The sequence below is a fragment of the Ochotona curzoniae genome, unplaced genomic scaffold, assembly GCF_017591425.1.
Source record: "Ochotona curzoniae isolate NIBS_2020 unplaced genomic scaffold, NIBS_Ocur_1.0 contig_883, whole genome shotgun sequence".
NCBI lineage: Eukaryota > Metazoa > Chordata > Mammalia > Lagomorpha > Ochotonidae > Ochotona > Ochotona curzoniae.
In genome coordinates, this window is record NW_024466599.1 from 55,054,847 (window position 1) to 55,079,679 (window position 24,833).

The 24,833-nt window shown below is 48.6% G+C and overlaps 1 protein-coding gene across 1 annotated transcript in view; it reads right to left on the reverse strand.

The window, feature by feature from the left end:
* Window positions 1-23,635, reverse strand: part of TCF7L1 (transcription factor 7 like 1) — a 153,627-nt gene extending 129,992 nt beyond the window's left edge. Inside the window, exons 1-3 of the mRNA XM_040993612.1 lie at window positions 23,056-23,635; window positions 22,879-22,942; window positions 22,514-22,641 (exon numbers count right to left, since the gene is read on the reverse strand). Of these exons, the coding sequence (XP_040849546.1) occupies window positions 22,514-22,641; window positions 22,879-22,942; window positions 23,056-23,322 (459 nt within the window). The 5' untranslated portion in view covers window positions 23,323-23,635. The remainder of the gene's footprint in view (window positions 1-22,513; window positions 22,642-22,878; window positions 22,943-23,055) is intronic.
* Between the last annotated feature and the right edge of the window lie 1,198 nt (window positions 23,636-24,833).

Sequence of the window (24,833 nt, forward strand, 5' to 3'; positions counted from 1 at the left end):
GATGTTCCTTTCTGTCTCTCCTCCTCTCTTTATATCTGACTTTCTGATAAAAATAAGTAAATCTTAAAAAAAAGCAAAAACAAAACCAGCTTGACTCATTATCTCTTCAATCCCCTCTAATGAGTAAAACCATTTGCTTGTGGCTTTATTAGTGATCGTATCAAATGTGTATGGCTACACCAGGGTTTCTCAACCTTGATGTGGACAGTTAACTCTGGGTTGTGACCAACTGTAAGAGGGTTAACAACATCTGGGGCACTACCCTTTAAATGCTAACAGTATATGCCTGTATGTTGCCAAGTCCACCAGCAAAAAAATACCTCCAGATGTCACCAAATGTCTTCCAGGGAGCAAAATTCCCCCAGCTGAGACTCTTCTTGGTACTGGTCTGCACACACGTGTACACACTCACACACACAGAAGCAGACTCTTACACAACATAAGCTAAGGAGGCTGCGAGCAGGGACAGGGAATTTCCGCGGATGGGCCCCATGGAAACTTCATGGGCATGGAGGCGGCAAACCTGCACAAGACGTTTGAGCGTCCTGCCGTCCGTAAATGGGTTACTGTGCTCGTAAAGGCAGCCTGCAGACTTCGTTTGGCATAATACAGAGTCCTATTTAGAGTGTCAGCCCGCTGGGCCCCAGCGCTCCGGCGTCTGGCAGGAATGTGCTGGGGAGCCGGGCCTGGGGCTGCAGAACACAAGGGGATTCTGTTGCTCCCTCCTGAACCTGGCCGGGAGCAGGCTGAAGGAAAAGGAAGCCGGGCCGGCATGGCGGGCCAGGGCAGCCATTCCTGAGGCACAGGGCATGCTGCCAAACGTGCCATTCCCTCAGACACCCGTTGTGGATGTGACCATCCCTCTCAGCGGGCAAAGCTTGTGTGCACTAACTTGAGCCCATTCCTAAGTCCCTACTTCCCTGGCTAATGCAGAGAAAATGAACGACACCAAGATCAAACACCTGAAGTTCAAAACAGGGGCTGAGAATAGACACGGGGCAGGGGTGGGCACTGTCGAAGGAGCAAGGTGGACACTGTCCGCTTTTAAGAGGCTTGTTTACCCAAATGCTTAAAAACAACAATCCTGAACTCCCTTTCCACCTCATTATGACTTATTTAACATTTGTTTTTAATTTATCCAAGATCATAATCTTCGTTAAGGGCCACGTAGGAGCCAAACTTGAACTTGAGAACCAAGCTGGGCCTTTTGTTCTGCCTGCGTTAATTAGTGTACAAAGGGGCATCTGATTTCTTCCCTCCCCCAACAGGCTGAAACACTGGTTCCCATTGATGCAACTAACAGCGTTACTCCGGGGCGCAGGCGGGCCTGGTGGGGAAGGGGCCCCAGGACAGGTATCAGGAAATTGAGGTCCTAATCATAGCTGAGTCACTGTGTGCCGTGGAGACAGGTTATTATTTCAAGCACTGGGCCTCATCTTTAAGTAAACTAACAGCTCCCCACTAGCTGGATGCACTGAGTGAATTAACTAAGGGTATGAAGAGCCACAAAATCCTAGTTATTCTGCACTTAAAAAATGAAGGAACAAGGACTGGCGTTGTGGTGTGGTGGAGTTAAAGCACCATCCGTAACCCCAGCATCCCACATGAGAGACTGTCCCAGCTGCTCAGCTACCAACCCAGCTCCCTACAAAAGGAGTGGAGGATGACCCAAGTACCTATATCCTTGCCACCCATGGGACTGACCAGTTTTATACTCCTGGCTTCAGCCTGATACAGCCATTTAGACACTCAGTGCATGAAGGATGGTCTCTTTCCCTTCCTCTACCTCTGTAACTCCTTCAAATAAATCTTTACACATAATAACAGATAAAAATGAAGCAGCAAGAATAGAGTGGCACCACGGCACCAGTTTTCAAAGTGGATTCTGTGGGAGGAAAAGCTTCTGCAATCCTGTGTTCCTTAAACAGATTCATACTCAGAGCTTCTACAACACATGTGGGGCAGGGAATGCCACAAGATCCATCCTCACCCCCTGCCTTTTGCAGCAGGATCCAGGATTGACATAGACTGAGTATGGGATCACTGAGACAAGTTCAAATGCAGGGAACTGCATGGAAGTCTGGGAGCAAACAAGCAGGCCTGAGGGAGAGGAGAGCAGTCAAGGTGGACAGTGGTATTCCAAACGCATGGTCAGCTGGGCGCCAGGAATGCTGCCTGAGAGATTCCCCTGGGAGGGCACAGGTCTGCTCCTCCTAGACCTGGGGAGTCCTGCAGACACATGGGAGGTGTGCCCTACCTGTGAGCATCTGAGGATGCTCCCCTGGGCCATGCTGACAGAGGCACTATTGTTCTCACAGCCACTAAGCAATTCCAGCACATAAAACAAAAGTTCGTGTTTGTGTTCGCTTAACTGGAAAGTCAGCAAGTCAGCGTGTGTCCTCTCAGAATAGCCAAAATACCTTGGAGTTGCTAATGTAATTCTCGAGTGTTTTCCTTGGCCCGGGCCTGTAAAAACCAAAGGCCTCCAGAACTGCTCACACACTCCCAGGGTTACGGAAGGGAAGTCCACAGACACAAGCTAGGGGGCCGGGTGTGAGGGTCTCCCTGTTGCATGGATCTCTGCTCTATTTATTTTTAAAAGGATGAACGGCCTCAAATCTGGCATGATTTGAGACAATGTCCATAAAAAGCAAAACAGAAGTTATCTGCTTATCAAAGATTACTCACGAAGAGATACCAGCAATGCACAATGATTTCCCTTGTTAGCCTCAAACGTCCAGGAGGATGGCAGGCTTCTGCTGTTTATTTTATCACATAAAAATGACAGAAATGTAAACAAACAATGCAGACATCCACATGCACGGAGAGAAGACAGACTCTGAAGGCAAAGCACTGTTTTAGCGGGTAATGGCCATCAGAGGGGAATTATGACAGGCCAAGTCCTTGGGAATATGGATCTTAGGGAACCAGCCATCCACAATTAAATAAGTCAATGCTCTGGGAATCAAGTGGAGAGGTTCAACTTTACAGGGGCTGTGAGAGGCTGGAAACCAGGCCCCATCACATGCAGTGTACCTCAGCCTGTTCCACCTGCTCACACACAACCTTGTATCATCCTTGCTGTTATCAGGTGGGTCCTGGGAACACCTCAGGCATGGCCTCAGTCCTGGCACTCAGCCTAAGTCCTGTTATTCTGTGTAGGTTTTAACCTTTTTTTTTTTTTTTAAAGATTTATTTTATTTTTATTGGAAAGGGGATATACAGAGAGGAGAGACAGAGAGGAAGATCTTCCATCTGATGATTCACTCCCCAGGTGACCGCAACGGCTGCAGCTGAGCCAATCCAAAGCCAGGAGCCTCTTCTGGGTCTCCCATGTGGGTACAGGGTCCCAAGGCTTTGGGCCGTCCTCAACTGCTTTCCCAGGCCACAGGGAGGGAGCTGGATGGGAAGCGGGGCTGCCTGGATTAGAACTGGCGCCTATATATGGGATCCCGAGCGTGCAAGGCAAGGACTTAATCACTGCGCCACCGCGCTGGGCCTGGTTTTAACTTTCTGAAGATCTGAACTTCTACCGGATCAGTGACCACAAGGGCACCGCATTCAGTCAGTGACACCGCAACAGGGATAAGCAGAAGAGAAGCTGCCACCTGCAATCCCAGCAGCCCATATAGAAGAACAGGTTGGATAGCTAGCTGCTCCACTTTTGATCTAGCTCCCTGCTAATGTGCTCCACCCACATGGGATACTTGAAAGAATCTCCTGCTTCCTGGTTCCAGATCAGATCAGCTCTGGTGACTGCAGCAATCTAGGGAGTAAACAAGGAGGCAAAAGACCTCTCTGCCTCACTCTCTCTGTTAACTATGCCTTACAGTAAATTTTTTAAAATTCTATTTGTTTTGAAATTTAAAAAACCAAGCAAAACTATGGGGCTGTTGTTGTGGTGTGGTACGATAAGCTGCCACCTACAACTCTGACATACCATGCGGGCACCTGTTCCAGTCCTGGCTGCTCCAATTCTGATCCAGCTCCCTGATAATGCTCCTAAGAAAGCAGCACTCAAATGGAAGACCCAGAAGAAGCTCCTGGCTCCTGGCTTTTGCCTGGCTTAGTCCTAGCCACTGCAGTTACTTAAGGACTGAATCAGAGGATGGGGGTTCACTTTATCTCTCCCTCTCTTTGTAACACTGCCTTTCAAACAAATAAAATACATCATTTTTTTTTAAAGATTTGTTTTATTTTTATTGGAAAGGCGGATATACAGAGAGGAGAGACAGAGAGGAAAATCTTCCGTCCGATGATTCACTCCCCAAGTGAGCGCAACGGCCGATGCTATGCGGATCCGAAGCCAGGAGCCTCTTCCAGGTCTCCCACGTGGGTGCAGGGTCCCAAAGCCTTGGGCCATCCTCGACTGCTTTCCCAGGCCACAGGCAGGGAGCTGGAAGGGAAGCAGGGCAGCCAGGACTGGAACCGGCGTCCATATGGGATCCCGGCACGTTCGAGGCAAGGACCTTAACCTTTACACTATCACGCCAGACCCGACTCTGCCCTTTTTAAGACTGCCAGGATAGAACCGGTGCCCATATGGGATCCCGGGCGTGCAAGGCGAGGACTTAATTACTGCGCCATTGCGCCGGGCCCAAAACACATCATTTTTTTAAAATCCTATACATATTTTGCAGCAAAATATACTATCTCTTAATTCCACTTTCCATGAATTTTTGGAGTATTCTCAAATACGTTTATTCTTTTTATTTTTAAAGATTTATTTTTATTATTTTTTTATTGGAAAGGCGGATATACAGAGAGGAGAGACAGAGAGGAAGATCTTCCGTCCGATGATTCACTCCCCAAGTGAGCGCAACGGGTCGATACTATGCCGGTCCGAAGCCAGGAGCCTCTTCCGGGTCTCCCACGCGGGTGCAGGCTCCCAAAGCCTTGGGCCGTCCTCGACTGCTTTCCCAGGCCACAGGCAGGGAGCTGGAAGGGAAGCGGGGCTGCCGGGATTAGAACCGGCGCCCATATGGGATCCCGGGCGTGCAAGGCGAGGACTTAACCACTTGCGCCACCGCGCCGGGGCCCTATTCTTTAACTAAAATAATAAACATGAGACCCAGCACGATAGCTTAGGGTCTAAATCCTCAGCTTGCATCCACCAGGATCCCTTATGGACACCAGTTCATGCCCCAGCTACTCCACTTTCCATCCAGTTCCCTGCTTTTGGCCTGGGAAAGCAGGCAAAGATGGTCCAAGGTCTTGGGACCCTGACTCGCGTGGGAGACCCAGAAGCTCCTGATTACTGGCTTTAGATCAACTCAGCTTCAGCTATTGTGGGGAGTGAACCATCAGACAGAAGATCTTTGCCTCTCCTCCACTCTGTATATCTGCCTTTCCAATTAAAAAAAAATCAAATAAATAAATATGAGGATATTAAGTTTATAGAAAATAATCATGTACAATTATAATTACTACATAACTAACAACACCATTACTAATATTAAGAGCACACCACAAAAGATAACATTATATATTTTTAGGGTAAATAAGTTGTTTATATGAGAATTTAAAATTAGAGTGGGCATATTATATTACACTTTTGACCTCTACCAAATTGTATGGTGTACTCATGAACAGTGGCCAGAACCGCTCCTGGTAGCTCTATGGGAATGCACCCTTGTGCTGTGACAGTGGTTTCCAGACGATCTTTTTCACAAACAGAAGGCAGGGCTCCTTCCAGAAATGGTTAAGGTCTAGGTTAAGACAGGAAATGCATGTGAGAAGTCTGGGATATCCTGCCATGGATAAGCACACAGTAAGCAGGATGCCTCAAGGACCACCAGGACTGCAGAGGTCATTTAGGCCACATCCCTATCAGAGTGCATGCTTACAGCTCCCCACCCATGCAGACCCAGGAAAGCAGCGGTGATAGCTCAAGTAACCATCCCTATGAGAGACTTGGGCCATTATCTGCTGCCATGGAGGAACACAGGCAGGAAGCTGGATCAGGAGAGGCAAAACTTGATTCCAGCACTCGGGCAGGAGACACAGAGATCCCAGGGAGCAGCCTATCTCACCGCATCACAACACTTGCCCTCCAAAACAACCTTTCTGATAAATAAAAGACCACCAGGATTACGAGGCAAGAACTCAGCAGCCAGCTTAAGAAGATTACTAGCAAGTAATGATGAAACAATCTGAGTTTCAATAAGGATAATGATTGCAAATTTAAGATCCAAATTTAACTATAGGAGCTGATAATATTAACACAAAACAACAACAACAACACCAATAACCAAAAAACCCCTCCGGTCACCCTTACAGAGTGACAGGAAACCAACTAGAAACATAATTAAATGCGAAGAGGCAAGCATTTAAATAGCTTTTCCCACATCCAGAGCAAGGTCAGCAAACTGACTGTGTAATGGGCCAGATAATAAATCTTTCCAGCTCTGTAGGCCACATATGGCCTCAATCACCACTGCACCATGGAACCTTGCAGCACACAGCAGCCGTAAACAATATGCAGAGGGATGAGCATGCTGTGTTCTAGTAAAACTTTATTTACAATAGTAAGTGGCAGTCTGTCTTCAGCCTGGGGACATTAGTTTGCTGACCTTTGATCTAGGGTAACTGAATAGTTGATACAGGGTAATTTCTCTTTCTAAAAAGGTTGCAGCTGAGAGGGCAAAGGAATGATGGAAATGACCAACAGTCGGTTTACACCTAATGACGTCAAGGATGTGGGTGCTGATGGACAATGATTATTACCAACACAGAGACAAAAATACACTGAAACGGTCATCAATGATGGAGCAACATCTATAAAGCAACCTTGCAAAAAAGGGCCCTGGACAGCACCATGGCTCAGTGGCTAATCACTGCATTGCAAGAGCTGGGACCATATATGGGCACCATTTCTAATCCCAGCAGCTCCACTTCCCATCCAGCTCCCTGCTTGTGGCCTGGGAAAGCAGTCGAGGACGGCCGAAAGCCTTGGGACCCTGAACCCGTGTGGAAAACCCAGAAGAGGATCTGGGCTCCTGGCTTCGGATTGGTGCAGCACCAGCCATTGCGGGCATGAATCACTGGGGAGTGAATCATTGGACAGAGTGAATCATTCCTCTCTATCTCTCCTCCTCTCTGTATATCTGACTTTGCAATAAAAATAAATAACTCTTTAAAAATAAATAAATAAATAATTTTTAAAAAGAAAAAAATTCAAATCTAACAATTTGCAAAAATTACAGGAGACAGAGTAGGTAAAGACACATGTTAAAAGACATCATGGGGTTCCATTTTAACAAAACCCAGACTGTGAGAAACTCCACAAAACTGTTCTGGATAAAAACCAAAATTAAGTTCTTCACAACCTTCAAAGCTGCAGAGCACAAAGCCACTGCTGCAGCCTCAGTATTTCACAAGGGGATGAAGCCCTCATAGCATTCATTATAATGCTTTTATATGTATATACTTGAAATCCAGACTTAAGAATTCAAAACAGTGAAGAAGCTATCATTGTTTAACTGGAAAAACAAAAAATCCTTTGTCCACTCATCTCTAGTATTCACAAATATTTCATATGCTGTAACAGAAGCAAAGATTTTATGGTTCCTGTACCATTTTAGATTTTTAAAAATCTGACAACAGTGCACTACTGTGTCAAATTTTAAAAACCAATTTAGCAACTAATAATCGTTTCTGGCATGACTCATCAAGGGCTTCTGTCTATTAACAAGGATGAGTCAATATGGATGACAGGTGGGGTATTTTACATAGTCTCCAAGAGTATTTCCCATGAAATACTTAGTTACAAAAACGAAAAACAGTAGCTTCCTGGGAGACACCTGGCAGACATGACCATAACCAAGTCATCCAAAGAAACAACCTACACAGGTCAAAACAGATGGAGCTTCTGAAGCCGGGCGCTGATGACAGCATCATACCTGCTGGAAACCCACAGCCTGAATCTACTCAAGAAGAAAATACCAGAAACAAAAACAAAAGTCAATTCCTTCTACAAAACAGATGGCTTGTAATTTCTCAAAAAGAAAAAAAAAATCTAGACCAGATATGCAGTATGAAGAACTACTTCAGAAAGAGACTGAAGGACAATACCATAAATGTCACACATGACCTAGGCACTCATCCTGTATACAAAACAAGATACAGCAATTATTTTTTTAAAATGTTTTCGTTTGCTATCAACGATATTAGACAATTGCCAGGGCCAGGGTTATGGTAGTGGGTTAAACCACCACTTGCAACACTGGTTCCAGTCCTGGTTGGAATCCCAGCTGCTCTGCTTCTGATCCACCTCCTTGCTATGTGCCTGGGAAAGCAGGGGGAGATGGTACAGATGCTTGGGACCTGGATGGAGGTCCTGGCATCTGACTTCAGGAAGTTAGCCAACACATGAAAAGTCTTTCTTCTCTAACTTGGCCTTGTGAATAAACTAATTAATTAAAAAGACAACTGTCAAAATTTGAGTCAGATCTCTAGGTGAAAAAGCAGTAAAGCTTCCATGCTAAATTCCTGCTTTTGGCTACACCATGGTGGAACAAACCTCTTCCCTTTATCTTAATTGGCAATCACAAACATGCTGTGTGGTGTCACACAAACAGTCTAGCAACTTAAAAAAGTTTGCCCTCCAGCCTGGCACGGTGGCCTAGCTGTTTAAGTCCTTGCCTTGAATGCACTGGGATCCCAGGTGGGCGCTGGTTCTAGTCCCAGCAGCCCCACTTCCCATACAGCTCCCTGCTTATGGCCTGGGAAAGCAGTCGAGGACGGCCCAAAGGACCCTGCACCCGCATGGGAGATCTGGATCCTGGATTTGGACCAGCTCAGCTATGACCATTGTGCTCACTTGGGGAGTGAATCTTCGGACAGAGGATCTTCCTCTCTGTCTCTCCTCTTAACAATAAAAATAAATCTTTTTTTTTTTTTTTTTAAAAGTATGTCCTCCACAGGCCCTCACTGGGGCACAGTGGGATAAAGTATAATTTATGATGCCAGCATCCCACAAGAGTGCCAGTTCAAGTCCTAGTTGCTCTGCTTAAATCCAGCTCCTGGCTCTGGCCTGGACCTCCCCAGCCATTGCAGCCATTTCACTGTGCTTGGAAGATGCTCCTTCTCTCTCATCTCTATTTTTTTGTCACTCTATCAAACAAATAAATCATTCTGATGTGCCCTGTTAAGAGGAATTGTGTCTGCAAGTACTCTCAGGTGGCTCAGCTGTGTTGTTACGTACAAAATTACGCCAAACGAAAAGGATAAAGAAAATACACTAAGTATTAACATTTGGGGAATTCTAGGGGAAAGTACATGGGAAATCTTTGTACTAGTTTTGCATCTTTTCTGTCTTGAAAATCATTCCAAAATTAAAAGTACATTTATGAGAGTATTTCAAAAAGTTCATGGAAACTGAAATCAAAAGATAAGCCTACCTTGGTGCAAAAAAAAACAAAAACAAAAACCCAGATTCATATATACAAGAGATCTTCAAAGAGTCCATGGAAAAATTTTGTGTGGATTTCAAAAATTTTGCATCAAAAAGTACAACTTTTAATCCCATTTTCATGAACTTTTAAAAGCACCCTCATATATATATTATACTATTTGTAAACAGAGGAGCTTCCAAGTGTTCTTAAATTAGGAGATAGGGCAAGTTATCCACAAACTATTTGAAATCCCTTCATATTCTATATATAAATTTTAATTTACATGTAAGTAAAATATACATGTATAAATAAACCCATATGCCATGCTACTGATAACGTATGTTGACTATAGATTCACACAAACTGGGAATTACATAAAGGCAAAACCTATACCAAAAGCACTGGTATTGTGGCATGGTGGGAAAAGCCACCCTCTATGAGGCCAACATTCCATGAGTGCCAGTTCAAGTTCCGGCTGCTCCACTTCCCTTCTAGCTCACCGCTAATGTGCAGACAATGACTGTGTCCCAAGTGCTCGGCCCCTGCGCTCACTCGGAAGGTCCTGATTCCAGCTTCTTTCTCATCCTTCCCTCGCCATGACAGCCATGTGGGAAGTGAACTAGTAGATGGAAGATCTCCCTCTCTCTCTCTCCGTCTTCCAAATAAATAAAATAAATCTTTTTGTTAATTTTTCTTTTTTAAAGAGTTATTTATTTTTTATTGCAAAGCCAGATATATAGAGAGGAGGAGAGACAGAGAAGATCTTTCGTGCAATGATTCACTCCCCAAGTGACTACAACAGCTGGAGCTGAGCTTAACTGGAGCCAGGAGCCAGAAGCTTCCTCCACGTTCCCACGTAGGTGCAGGATCCCAAGACTTAGGGTCATCCTCAATTGCTTTCCCAGGCCACAGGCAGGGAGCTTGATGGGAAGCAGAGCTGCCGGGATTAGAACCAGCACCCATATGGGATCCTGGTGCGTTTAAGGTGAAGACTTAAGCCACTAGGCTACCATGTTGGGCCCCCTATTATTACAACATAGTCCTTGAGCAAGTCATCAGTACAACACTGCTATTTAGGTGTATCATGGCACTGAAAATATAGACAATGGTAGAAAGTCCAGAATCCTATTGTCAAGATATATTTAACAGTTTTATTCGGGAGCATACTCTTGGTATGCTAGTCTCAATTATACAGTTCTTCTTGTTGAATATGTGTATATACAGTTTACTTACAAATCTATTTATCTTGTATAAAATAAATCTTAAAAAGTCAAGAAATTCTGGGCCCGGCGCGGTGGCGCAAATGGTTAAAGGTCCTTGCCTTGCACGCCCGGGATCCCATATGGGCGCCGGTTCTAATCCCGGCAGCCCCGCTTCCCTTCCAGCTCCCAGCCTGTGGCCTGGGAAAGCAGTCGAGGACAGCCCAAAGCTTTGGGACCCTGCACCCACATGGGAGACCCGGAAGAGGCTCCTGGCTTCGGACCGGCATAGTATTGGCCTGTTGCGCTCACTTGGGGAGTGAATCATCGGACGGAAGATCTTCCTCTCTGTCTCTCCTCTCTGTATATCCACCTTTCCAATAAAAAATAATAAAAATAAATCTAAAAAAAAAAAAAGTCAAGAAATTCTGATAGAACAAATCATTTTTTAAAAAAGCCTTTAGTAAGTACTAAGGCTGTTGCTCAAGCAATTTTGCTGAAGTATTTTTGGGTTCTCATCCTATACTATTTAATAATATGAACATATTTCAAAATATTACAAAAAAGTATTCATTTATTAAGTATTGATTTAAAAATCTGGGCCATCTTAATTAAGTTGCAATAATACCACAAATTACTTTGATGACATTTCTATGCCTTTTTATAACTCAGAGATTGATTCTAGGATGCTGATAATACATCTCACCCTTGGACAAATTCTGATGTTAAACTCAGTCCATTTAGCCTGAATGTTAATTCAGGGCTTCTCAAAGTACTCCCATTATCTCATTCTGCTGCAGAGGGCCCTGGGGCTCTGAGGCACACAGCCAGCCCACAGTGGGCTGGGATTCAAGGCAAGAAAGAAAATGGCCAAGACCCAAGACCCATGCCCCCACCCCCTAAAAGAGAAGGCAGACTGTCGGCAGGGCCCGTGCTCTCCACCCCACAATCCTGGAGCCTTACACCAGTCTTCAGTGCTGGGTCAAAAGGCACCACACATAAGGGGCTGCCCCCACTCCACAATAATGGTTAAAACTCCTTGTCAAGACCGCATTCCCTCTCCAAAGCTTCAGCACCAGTGTCTCACTGCTTCAAGATATCAGAAAAGGGGTGGGTGTTGGGTCTCACAGGTAAGACGCCCGCATCCTGTGCCCCAGCTCAATTCCCAGCTCTGGCTCCTAACTTGTTTCTTGTTACTCCTAGAGATCCACAGGAGGCAGCGATGAATCAAGTGACTGGATGCCGACCATTCTGCTGGCTCAGCCTGACCCGGTCCCAGCCATAGTTGATATTTAAGAAATGAACCAGCAAAGGAGAGCGCTGTTTATCCTCCCTGTGGCCTCTCCTCCATTCACACACTTTTTTTTTAAAGATTTTTAAAAAACTTTTAAAATTGATCATTTGGAAAACAAACACTTTAGAAAAGCACAAGGGAATTTGGAGGAAGGAAATATAGACAAAACAGAGCTGTGGCTCACAGAAAGGCAAAGAAAGATTAAGACAGCAATTAACACCACCGCTAAGACTGTAAATAAAGCAGCAGTGGAGCTCTAACTCCACCCCAGGCGCTGCAGTGAAAGACATGGAAATGCCACTGAAAATGGGGAACGTGCGAGATGTTACTCATCATTTACTTGTGTACTCCACTTCTTTGAATCTTGCTCCAAATGGGCTTTTCACATTCATATGGCTACTGACTTTCCGTGTAATGAAGCTGCAACCTTGTGGAACCAGACCTCCACCCACTGGACTAACTGGAATGCAGGCTCTAGCACCTTTTGTTGAGGAAGGGGAGACTTTTGGGCCCCTCGCTTCTTCCAAAATCTCAGCTTCCTCAAGTGTGAAACAAAGATTACGGTATCAGATGCAACACAGTGCAGCCTAACACTCGGGACCAGTTGTAACACCATGAGACTGTGCCTGGGAACACAGAAGGTGCCTACAGGCCTGTTCTTTTTAAATACTGATGTTTAAATATTCAATGGTGTCAACATTCAAGCCTCTTATCACGGACCAGGTGTTTTATTTCAGATAAAGCAGTGTCTGGAGGTGCATTGTCTGTGGAGCTGGCTGAGGACTTCCCTGGGAGGTAGAGAGAGGACAGTCCTACCACTCTCAGGCCACAGGCCTCCTGAGCCAAACCTGGGCACCTGTGGGACAGGCTGGAAAGGTTCATCTGCTCTGAGGATTATAGGGCCCTCCCAGAGGGTCTGCGATTAGAACCTTGGCGGGGAACATCCAGCACACTCCACCCTTAGAAGGCATGTCTTCCACGCTCCACTGATTTCAATGACCCTGACATATCCTTTTTTGGAATTTGTGGAGGGGAGTGCAGTTCCAGCCATCAGAAATCGTGACTGCCAACAACTCTGGACTTGTAAATTGATCCGATTTTCATACCACTCATTCCAACCTCTTGTTTTTCTCCCTCAGCATCAGATCCATCTGTTTCTTCATTTCAGTCCCCGCCTCTCAAACTTACAATCTTTCTATTTTCTTCTGCACATTTTCCACAGTCATCCCTAAAACAATGGCTCTATTCCCTTTATGAGGCCTAAGGGATGTATGTCACCCTGAGGTCTCCAGGGGTGCTCAGGTAGGATCCCAAGGGCCTCCCCAACTTCCAGCAACCAGTCTGAGAAGGACGTCCTCCGCCCTGATGTTTTCAGAGACCACCTACCTTAGAGATCATTTGGAAAGTCAAGACTAAACTACTGAATTTCATGATTTCCAACTGCAAGTATCTTAATACACAGAGAGAGAGAGAGAGAGATGGAGAGAAGGGAACAGGAAAAAGACTTACACCTCCTCTGCAATTTGCAATTCTTAAAGTCTGTGTAAATAAACATTTTTATTGCTTTAATACTAAGTTTATATCAAAATAGCTTTTTTTTTGGTAGATGACTAAGCCTGATCTTTGATTTGTAGACAGCTTAAACAAAGCCACCAATTTATAAAAGTACTTTATAAAGTGAACCACGAAGAAATAGAATTTGCATACTCAGTTTGCCGGAGCTTGGCTTGTTAACCAAACTGTGCTGTAATCCAAAAACCAGGGAGAGAAAATGAGCTGACTACTCCACAATCTCCCATATCTAAGACCCTCACTGATGCCAGCCAGGAAAAACAACCTCTCACTTCCGGACAGACTAGAATGGTAGCAGGTCCCACTTCTTCCCAGGTTCTGTGTGGTGGTCCTTGGCGCAGGCCATACAGGGCAGCATGGCTAGCACAGGCTACTACAGGCCCCTACTCAGTGACACAATGATCTTGTTTCGGAGAATCCACTCCCAGACCCAACTTGTAAAGCTGGAGCTACTCTTTTTGCTCTCCACCCAACAGACAACTCACATTGGGCTTGCTGAACTGGGAAAACAGAGGTCTCTGTCCTTCCACTTGAGGGAGGAGCAGCCGGTGTTACCAGGCGTGTGAGGAAAGGTACAGTGGGAAGACTTAAGACTTTTGATTCACAACCAAGCTGGTAACAAGGTTACCAAGTCGTGGAACCTTATTCAAGATACTTGACCTCCACAAGTCTATTTGCACAGCAGCAAAATGGGAGTAACACGCATCAGCTTCTCAGCAGGTTAGCAGCTATGAAAAATACTAAGATTAGTGTAGCCATTGCCAAGTGTTTTCCAAATGGGGTGGAGCTATGTACACCCTTCAACAAGAGCCAGAAAGAGCAGCCATTTAACACAATCGCCAGCATTCAAAGGTCTTAGTCAGACAAACTTAACGTTAGTTTCACTGGCCAAACAAATTATCCTTGCCCTCATTAGCATTTTCTGGACAACCTGGGAAGTTGAACACAACTTCACATACTTAAGAACCGCTTACAACTTGCTCTTTTGTGAACTTCATGTTTATTTTCTGCAACTACAGTAAACACTTGAGGCCTTGTTCCCCCTGTGGAATAGAAATGGAAATAGATTTCCAAAAATGCTGTAACCGTTGGAGAGCATGAGTGTGAATTCATTTCCTGTCTTAAGGACTCCCAGTAACAATTATCACCTTTTTATGATTCCATAAGAACTCCTAAAAAGGTCTAGGTTAAGGAAAATACGTGTGTGATTTTAGTGGCAAACTCAGAAATGTACTTCTAAAGTCTACGTTCTTTTTCCCGTGAGTCTCTATAGATGGTGCACACAAGGAAAAGGAAAGATGGAGGGCTTGCTAATCTGCTCTAGAATCTTAAAGGTATCAACCAAGGTGAGTCAGAGCATCTCCAGTCTCAGGAAAAAAACCGTACAGCATCCCAAGATTGTCCTCTGGGCAGCACCTGCCTGCGGAGGTAAAAGGCCGAGTTCCCTCCCTCCTCAAATTCCCTTCATTCCTGAATGCCAAGGTTTTGGAAACTGCATTTATTCTACCATTTCCGAAATCCAATCCAGTTTGGGAAGAAATAAGGCAAAGGACAAGCAAGGGTCAGTACTGTGACGTAGCAAATAAAGTCATTGGCTTCCCAGCCGGGGTGCCGGTTCAAGTCCTGGCTGTACCTCTTCTGATCCAGTTCACTGCTAAAGGCCTGGGAAAAAGCAACTGTTTGGGCCTTTGCCACTCAGGTGGAAGACCTGGATGAAGCTTGAGCCTGGCCCAGCCCTGGCAATTATGGTCACCTGGGGAAATTCTCTAAGTCTTAAAAAAAAAAAAAAATCAAGATGCTGAGCTCTGGATTCCAGGCCAATTGATTCATCATCTCTCGGGTGAACATCAGTTTTAAAAAGGGGCAGGGTAAAAGACCTCTTCTAAGTACACACTTGCTTAAAAACCTGGGGTAGTTTCCTACATACCAAGTACTTCCACATTCTCAGTGACTCATCCAGTACCCCAATTATCTGCTGCCAACTGCAAGCAGGTTGTATTTTGACTCCCATCTCTATCCTCCTTCAAAACCATCTTTATCCAGCTCCAGAAATGGAGGAAAAACTTCCCAGTTGTGCCTGCAAGTACAATCAATGCACAAATGTTCCATTACTTAATATGCACTTCATCTGCAGCTTTATAGCCAGGTAGAGATGAAAGGGTCCACAGTCTCCCTGCTGCCAACAGGACTCCAGGACCACCACCCTCCCAGCCAACTTGCCCTGGGTGTCACTGAGAATAACAAAAAGCCACCCAGCTATCCAAAGCACAATCTCCCTCTTCCCCCAGCTCCATCTCTGCAACTTCCTGTGTCCTTGTCCTTAACTCTTGAACTACTCCTTAAAATTGGGAGGACATCAACTGCAGAGCATCCTCCACAGGGAAGGGAGAAGCCCGTCTTCCTGTCCAAGCCCTCAGTCTCATTTCCTCTTCCCCTATGGTCTCTCCCATTCATCTCCAGCCCTGTCCTACAAATTTCCACAGCACTATCCTGAATATACTTTGTCCTAAGCCTGCAGTTATTCCCTTCCCTCTACCCACCGCCAGTCTACTTAAACAGGTTGTCTCTGGCCTGGTTTCTCAGCATCTTCTGGGCCACGATGGGCAGAAGGTGAGGTGTGGAAGGCACACCCCTTTCTTTACCATCAGCTTCCAGGATGTTGTAATCCCTGGGCTCTCCAGCCTCCCTCCCACCTGCCTCTTCCTCTCCTGAACTCTCTGCCCCCTTCTCTTGTTACTCTGCATCATCCAGCTGCTAGAATCTCAACCACATCCTCAAATGTACCCTCAACCCCTGAGTGTCTCCAATGAAACTGAATCCCTCCAGATGGGAGCCTCTCACATCCTGTGCAGGCTTGGTTATTGCCCAGCTATTTGGAGAGCATCTGTCCAGTGCTGGGAAGCAAAGGACACAAGGCCAGCACTCCCCCTGCAGAAACCACTCCCCAAGTCAACCTGGCTCAGATCCCAGCACTTAACTGTGACATCACCCATTTTCTGCCCTTGACCCCACATCTCCCCCACATCTCTGCAGACAACCATCCCAGTCCCTCCCAGCCTACCCCACCTCTCTGCTACTCCTCAGCCTTGATTCCCATGAACCTCCTAACTGCTCTTCAACTTCCAATAATCCCCAAACTATCATCATCTTTGCAAACAGATATACAGGCCACTTCTAGTGTAACTTTTTTTAAAAAAGATTTATTTATTTGGGTCTGGCAGCGTGGCCTAACAGCTAAAGTCCTCGCCTTGCACATACCAGGATCCCATATGGGCGCCAGTTTTAATCCCAGCAGCTCCACTTCCCATCCAGTTCCCTGCTTGTGGCCTGGGAAAACAGAAGAGGACCGTCCAAAGCCTTGGGACCCTGCACCCGCGTGGGATACCCGGAAGAAGTTCCTGGCTCCTGACTTCGGGTCAACTTAGCTCTAGCTGCTGCAGTTACTTGGGGAGTGAATCAACAGGCAGAAGGTCTTCCTCTCTGTCTCTCCTCCTCTCTGTATATCTGACTTTGTAATAAGAAAAAAATAAATTTTTTAAAAAAGACCACAAGCAGGGAACTGGATGGGAAGTAGAACTGCCGGAATTAGAACCGGCACCCATATGGGATCCCGACACACTCAGGGAGAGGACTTTAGCCATTAGGCCACGCTGCCAGGCCCCTGGTATAACTTTTGTTGGTTCTGTGCTGCCTCTTGAATGGGATCAGCTCTCTGTCTGGCATCCAAAGTCTCCCATGTCCTGGTCCTTTAGCCTTCCAGGCAAACAGAATTAAGTCAGCTGTATTCCAATTACCCTGAACTTCTTCCATCATAAGCTCGCTCTCCCTGTACTGGCTTCTACTTTAAGATGAGAGAATAGCCAGGTGTTGCAGTACAGTGGGTTAAGTTGTGCTAAAGACACCTGCATTCCATCAGTATCGGAGTACTGACTCTTCTAACCACGCTTTCTACAAATCCATCCTAGGAGCCAGCAGATGACGGCTCACGCATTTGCGTCCTTGTCACCAACACAGGAGACTCTGAGGGAGTTCTAGGTTCTTGACTTTGGCCTGGCCGAGCCCCAGCTATTGTGACCACTTGGGGAGTAAACCAGAGATAGAAGAGTGTCACTCTTTCAAATAAATAATCTTAAGGAAAAAAGATGGAATGGGAGGGCCCGGCACAGTAGCCCAGTGGCTAGTGTCCTCGCCTTGCACGCTCCAGGATCCCATACAGGCACTGGTTTGTGTCCGGCAGCCCCATTTCCCTTCCAGCTACCTGCTTGCGGCCTGGGAAAGCCTTGGGACCCTGCACCCACATAGGAGAACCAGAAGAGCTTCCTGGCTTCAGATCAGCTCAGCTCTGACCATTGTGGCCACTTGGGGAGGAATCAGCAGACAGAAGACGTTACTCTGTGTCTCTCCTCCTCTCTATATATCTGACTTTCCAATTAAAAAAATATAAATCTTAAAAAAAATATTAATAGGGCCGGCACACTAACTCAACTAGCTAATCCTTCCCCTGCAAGCATCAAGATCCCATATGGGCATTGGTTCATGTCCAGGCTGTTCCACTTCCCATCCAGCTCCCTGTCTGTGAGCTGGGAAATCAATGGAGGACTCTGCACCTGCGTGGAAGACCCAGAGGAAGTTCCTGGCTCCTGGTTTTGAACCGGCTCAGGCCCAGACATTGCAGCCATCTGGGGAATAAGCCAACTGATGGAAGATCTTTCTTGCTGTCTCTCCTCTCTATAAATCTGCCTTTCCAATGAAAATAAATTTTAAAAAACAAAACAAAATGAGAGATAAGATTTTTATGTTTTACTCTAAATATCTCTGCACTAAATAATTTAAAATAGTTAATAAGGATTATTTTCAATTTAAAAATGAGTGAGTTTCCAGGACTCACTTACTACCTCCCTCTCTACCTATCTTCTGAATCACCCCTGCTCAAAGCAATGTTTCCAGACTTCTCTTTATTCTGGAAACTTTTCTTCAGATTTCCTTCTGCAGTACTAACACTACCTTATCAAAACTCAAGTTTCCAATTCTCTGCAACAAAAAAATGCATCCAATAATCTTATCTTCCATACTTCCTCAGCCACTGGCCATGATACATACCCAAGAAACATCAGCCACTGAAATCAAGGCATTACTAGTGAAGCTTAAAACAGGTACCTGAATTTTCCCAATTTAACAAATGGAAGTTACCTGTAAATCGGAATGGCAGCAGAGCTTTTCATTGACAAGATTTTCCAGTGAGTTAATTCTTTTTAATCACACAATTCTTTCTGTACCACTGTATGTTACAGCAAAGGCTGGAACACTCTTTCTTGAAGGGTCGACGTGTGTGCGTGTGTGTGCGCGCGCGTGTGTGTGAGTGAGCCAGCCTGACTTTTTTCAAAATTCAATGAAGAATGAGACCAAACTGTAACTTCTGGAAATTATAACCCACAATATCAGATCCACCCACACAAAGAAAAATGATGAACACAGTCCAAAGTCCTTCCCAGCGTTTGTCACCAAATGTCATTCCAGCAATCCCAATGCCAAAACTCCTGCCACACAGGCGGGCCCTCAGCAAAGCTCCCTCCATGTGAAAAGCCCTCATTAAACCTTGTGTTATATTTAGAAAAAAAAATGGAACAGAAGCTATATTTAGATGAAACATCTTTAAAGCATTTTACCAAAAGCAGCATGTTTACTCTGAACTTCTACAAGGAAAGGTTTTCCTTAGCGTTTACGTACAAACCCTCAGCAGTCTCTTTACCCACATACAAAGCATTGCTACTGTGGCCCCTTTCTGTCTGCGTAACAGGAACACTCAGAGCATGGTTAAACTGTCCATGCTAAACCGTGGGCCACAAAGGACCTAAAATGAGCCTATGGAACAGTTGAAAGACACGAGCAACTTGTGCTGGTGGTGCAGGGCAGCAGCTGCTGGATCAGTACACTGACCCCAAATCAGACTCCCCAGGTGGCCATTCCTGGGGCCACTTCCTTCCTAAATGTCACCAGCACACTGCCATGGCAGTCCCAGCCGAACTCCTTTCTCTCACTCTGCAGTCAGCTTGCAGAACCACAGTCGGCGCTCTCTGGCTATCACCTTCCAGCTCATTCTGACCTCCAGTTTCTAATGTGCTCAATGACATCTTCCCGACAGAGCTCTACTCAGCGGCACAGAGTAGGTTTGGGAAACCCAGAAAGCCACGTGGTGAATGAATGGATGATTTCGTATGGTTCTGAGAAATGGTGAAAATGGCTAGTGGCAGCCCCTGCCCTCTGCTAAGGTCCCAGGGTCCCAGAGCAGATAAGCTACATGCAGCTGAAAAGCTTGGCACACACCCCAGGTTAAGGGGACCTCTTCTCTAAAGAGCCTCAGGAAGAAGCCACTTCCCAGCATCCCGGCCAAGACAGAGTAGAGGGCAAAGGTGATGCTGCAGGGGGAGGAGGTGGCCAGACTGTAGGACTGGCTGCCCCCAGCTGGGTCGGCAGAATTATACCAGTGGGTAAGGGTTTTGGGGTCTGCTGCCTGCTACTTGAAGGTCCTCTAACATTCAACCAACTTCACTTTTGCTTCTGCCTTGTTTTTTTCAGAAGGTGTCAAAGCAGCAGAGAACTGGGGTCACTTAACTTTACACCCCTTATAGCCCTTACAGCCAGCAACACCAAAGTTATGCAACTTAGAACTAAGATATCAAGAACAGACACTGGCTCACACATGCCTGGCACCTTTCCCCACTAAAAGCCCATTGGCTCCTGCCTTCCTCCTTCCCCCATCCCTTATCCAGCACATCATTTTACCAGACTGAGAAATCACAGAGGGCCACCTATCCTTCACCTGCAGGGAGACTAACCATTAACACAATCGCCCAGAGGTGACTTGTTAATCAGCTCAGCCCTGCAGTCCAAACCAGCACTCAGGTGTCTCCTTACTGGCCAGGATATCCTAGGGCACTGACCAGTTCGAAGGTTTCACTGCACCAAGCTAACCTCCTCAGTCCATCAACAACCAACCAGGTGGGCTGACAATACAGTACAGCCATGAGAGGTTAAAAAAAAAAAACACCAGGGAAACAAAACTTCCTTCCCAAAGAACAATTCACCGGCAGACAAGATTTGGTATGGGAGTAGGATGCTAAGTCCTTCAGAGAGTGGGTGGTGGGTATCCTGACTGGGTCAAAAGGTAGGACGGTGACATGGGTCAGAGCAAGGAGGAGCTGCACGGATGAGCGGCGATGTAGAAGAGTCGGCTTGCCCAAGTAGGGCTCCCAAATCCCACACAGGCCTGGATTTAATAACCAAGAATTCCCAATATCAGCAAGAATCAGCTTTAGGAAATTCCTAGGTTAAAAAACACAAAAGACAGTAGAAGGATGGGAGGAGGGGACACAGGCAGAAAGTCTGCTTCGTGTAGGCTCCTCGGTGACAGTTGATGCAATCCTGGTCCATGATGTGAACTTGAGCGCTGGAACAGCCTGCTTCGAAGGGAAGCAGTCAGTCACTCAGTGCCTTCCACACCACCAGCTCATAGTTCAGAGCTCAAACTCAGAAGGCAGCGCTTGCAGGTCCCTCTCTCTCCTCAAATCCTTCCCAATGGATTCCAGCGGCATGACCCTCCCCTGTAACCACTGCTACAGACTTATACTCTCCATCACCATTTGCAGGCAACAAGGCCAAAGCTGCCACAGCTTGCCTGGCTCAGCTTCTTGACACACCTTTTTTTTCTTTCACCAAGAATGAGACAATCCCATAGCCAGGTTTCCTGGCACAAGGACGCCCTCAAACCTCCGTGGGGTGCTCCAGAGCAGCAAGGCCAAGGTTATAAGGTCCATTTGGCTCCACTCCTGCTCCCTCCGGTAAAGAGCACACTGGCACACAGCCTGACAGTGAGAATGGCCCCAATAGAATCCAAAGAGCTGGCCACATCAATGCCAGCCAGAACGGTCCATTCCAGCCACTAGCGTTTCTTGAACTATGATCATGATTTGAAGGCAGCTACAGCATGAGGTGCGTTTATTCAGACCCTGCCTCTAAGAACCAGGCCTCCATATGTCCTCAACCAACAATGAAGTGGAAGACCCTGGAAAGCGAGCAGGGATGGGGAGGTGCGGACCCTGTGAGAGGATGCAGGGGCCCGACGCAGCCAAGTTCAGCCATCAACCCCAACACCTGGGCTGGAAGCTGGAAATAGGGTAGAGGCTCTGGGGACACAAAGGGCTCACCAGTCCCAGGCAGTGCCCCTCGCAACGCGGGGGGCGGGAGCGGAGTCCCAGAGAAGGGGGGCGCAGGAATCCGCCCTCATTTGCACGTCGTCTGGGGCCCCGGTCAATTTGCTTAATCACCGCTCTAAATGCCAGCGTGCAGCACACAATGCATGCCCATTAACAGGTTTAAAGTGTCCCAGCGCTCGCTTTAAATGAGAAAAGCCAGTAACAAAAGAAGGAAAAAGCCAAGTTCCTCAACTTGAAGAATGCCTCGGGTGGCCCTCAAGATCCTCAGGGCGGTTTGAAATCCAGAGCCCCGCAGAAAAGTTGAGGCCGGCCAGGGAGCGGGGGCCTGGGGGCGGGGAGCGGAGCTGTGAATAACCCGCCATCAGCACTGGGTTTCTTAGGAACCAGCTCCCAGCCGGTCCGCCAGCGCGAGGAAACCAGAGAGAGCCGATGCAACATTGCCAGCCTCAGCTCCCCTAGCTCCCTGCCCAACTGCCAAGGAGAGCCTATGAAGAAAAAACGAGACCCCCAGGAGCAGGCACACACACACACTCCCAAGTTCTGTGCTGCGGGCACAGACTTTTGGAAACCAGGGAAGATCCTAGAGGTAGACCCCTTGGCCACGGTCCACAGAACTGGAAAAGTTGCAAGAACTTTACTTTGCATCCAAGCAGCCGCCAACGCAGCCTCGCCCTCTCCTCCGCCGCCAGAGTCGGTTCAACTCCGCAAACAAGTTTTGCCCGCGACCGGTGCAGGAGGCCCCATCCCCCCAAGGCCCAGTCGGGCCGGGGGGCGCATCCTGCGGGTCGGTCCCGGGCCCCAGCCGCCCGTCCGCCCCGGCGCAGCTCCAAGGACGCTCACCGTGCGCGCTCCTCCCGGAGACAGGGGTCCGTTGGAGAGGTACGGGCTGCTCAGGTCCGGGATCATGAGGAAGGGGTACCCAGGGTACGGGGGGCCCTTAAAGAACGTGCCGTCCTGGGGCCTTCTCACTGCAAATGAGACCAAGACCGGGTGAGGCCCGGGCCCCCCGGACAGCGCCGCGATAGAGGACTCCGACGTCACCCCCTTCACGACCTCCTCCCCACGCGCGATCCCAGGAGTCCGAGGCGAGAGGGGCGCAGGGCAGGGAGCCGGGTCGCGTGGGCCGCACGAAACGAGGTGCGCAGCGCGGGCCGGGGGCCGGGGGCCGGGGGCCGGGGGGCAGAGCTGGCCGGCTGAGCACGTACCTTCGGCGAAATAGTCTCGCGGCTTCTGGAAAGCGTCCCGGACGGGCTGCGGGCGCCTCTCCGCCTGTGGAGGAGACACAAAGGCGAGGGCGGGTGAGCGGGAGCCGGGCCGGGGTCCCCCTCCTGCCGGGGGCTTGGGGGCTGGGTAGGGGTGGCGGCCGCGCGAAGTCGCCTCACCTCCGAGTCCGAGCTGCTGCTCTGGTTCTCAGACTCGTTGACCAAGGATGACTTGACTTCGTCCAGGTCCCGCTGCGCCGAGGCGCTGTCGCTGCTCGGCTCCTGCTCCTCGCCCCCCTCGTCCTGGAAGGGGATCAGCTCGTCGTTCGCCCCGAGGTCGTCTCCTCCGCCGGCCGCGCCAGCGCCCGAGCCGCTGCCTCCCCCGCCGCCGCTGCCGCCGCCGCCGCCGCCGCCACCGCCACCGCCGCCTCCACCGAGCTGGGGCATGGTGGGGCCGCGGGGCCGGGGCCGCCGCTTCTCGGAGCCCCTGGCCGCCCGCGCCCTGCCCGGCCCGGCCCGGCGCCCCTCCCTCCCGCTGGCCGGCCCGCTCGGCTCCGCTCGCCGCCGCAGCAACAAAGTTTGACAGGGCGTGGCCCCGCGGGAAGCGGGCCCGGCGCGGCCCGGCCGGGGCGGGGACCACTCGGCTCCGGTGTCTGCGGCAGCACCGAGCCTGGGGCTCCCCAACTCTCCCGCTGCCGCCGCCGCCGCCGCCTGGTCGGTCGGGGCGTCCCAGCGCCTGGCCCGCCGGGGAGGGGCGAGCAAGGGAAGGAGGGAGGGCCCGCGCGGCCGGGCAGGGGGGCCGGAGGGAGGAGCCCGGCTGCAAGCTGACACCCGCGCGCCCGCGGAGCCCGGAGAGCCGGGCGCGCTCACTCGGCGCTCCCCGCGCCCGGCTCGCTCGCACCTTCCGGGGGCTGCGCCCCCACGCCACCCCGCCCCGAGCCCCGCCGCCCCTGCCTCCGCCCCCTCACAGCTCACAACTTTCTTCCCAAGAACCCCCCAGAACTCTGCGCCTCGTCGCACCCCCTCGCGCCATCGCAGCGGCCGGCACTGCCCCCTGCGGGAAAGCCTGGGCCGCGCACGTCGGCCGCCCACGGTCCCACACAGCCCCGCGTACCTGAAATGCGGGACTCCGACGGCCTCCGCCATGCCGCCAGTCAGAGACGGCGGAGCAGGGGTCCTGAGGGATCTGCGGGGGTCCTGAGGGATCTGCGGGGTCCTGAGGGATCTGCGGCGTTCCCGAAATCCGCCCCTTTCTCCTCAGGAGGAGTCTCGACGCGCCCCTCGTTCCGGCCCAGGCTTTCCACAAGTCCAGGTGTCCATAGAGGGCCTCGACGCTTTTCTCCTCACTACCCGGGAATTGGGCTCCAAATTTGTATCATCGCTGTCCTGGCTTCAGAATGGATTTCGATTGCATTCGTTGCAAAGCCTGACTGGGAGGTCAGTGAATATAAGAAAAAGTCTCAAGTGGAGAAGTACTTGTTACAATGAATGACAGTAACATACCAAACTTCTGCAACCAGTTTCAATTTTAAAAACAAACAACAGCAACAAAAACCCTTCCCCCAGTGGGGATTGACTAAGGAAAGCAGCCTGGAACTGCCCGAAGCCCAGCTAGCTGGCAGAGGACTTTCCTACAAAGATTCCTGCGAATGGAGAGGAAGCCAGCCAGTCCGAGAGCCAAGCACCAGGGACACAGTCTTTGTTTTTCCTCCAAGAGAAAGGATGTGATACGTGGACCAGGAATGGTTTTGAAGAAAGACCTATAAGTGTAAGATATTATCTTTAACACTAACTAGATTAACATGGCCCCTGCGCAAGGATGACAACATGATTTGTTTTTGCATAGGAAAAATCTGAGAATTCACTTCTTTCTCATTCTGTTTATTTTAAAAGACAGAGTTTCAGAGAGAGAGATGGATATTCCATCCACTGGTTCACTCCCCCAATGACCACAACAG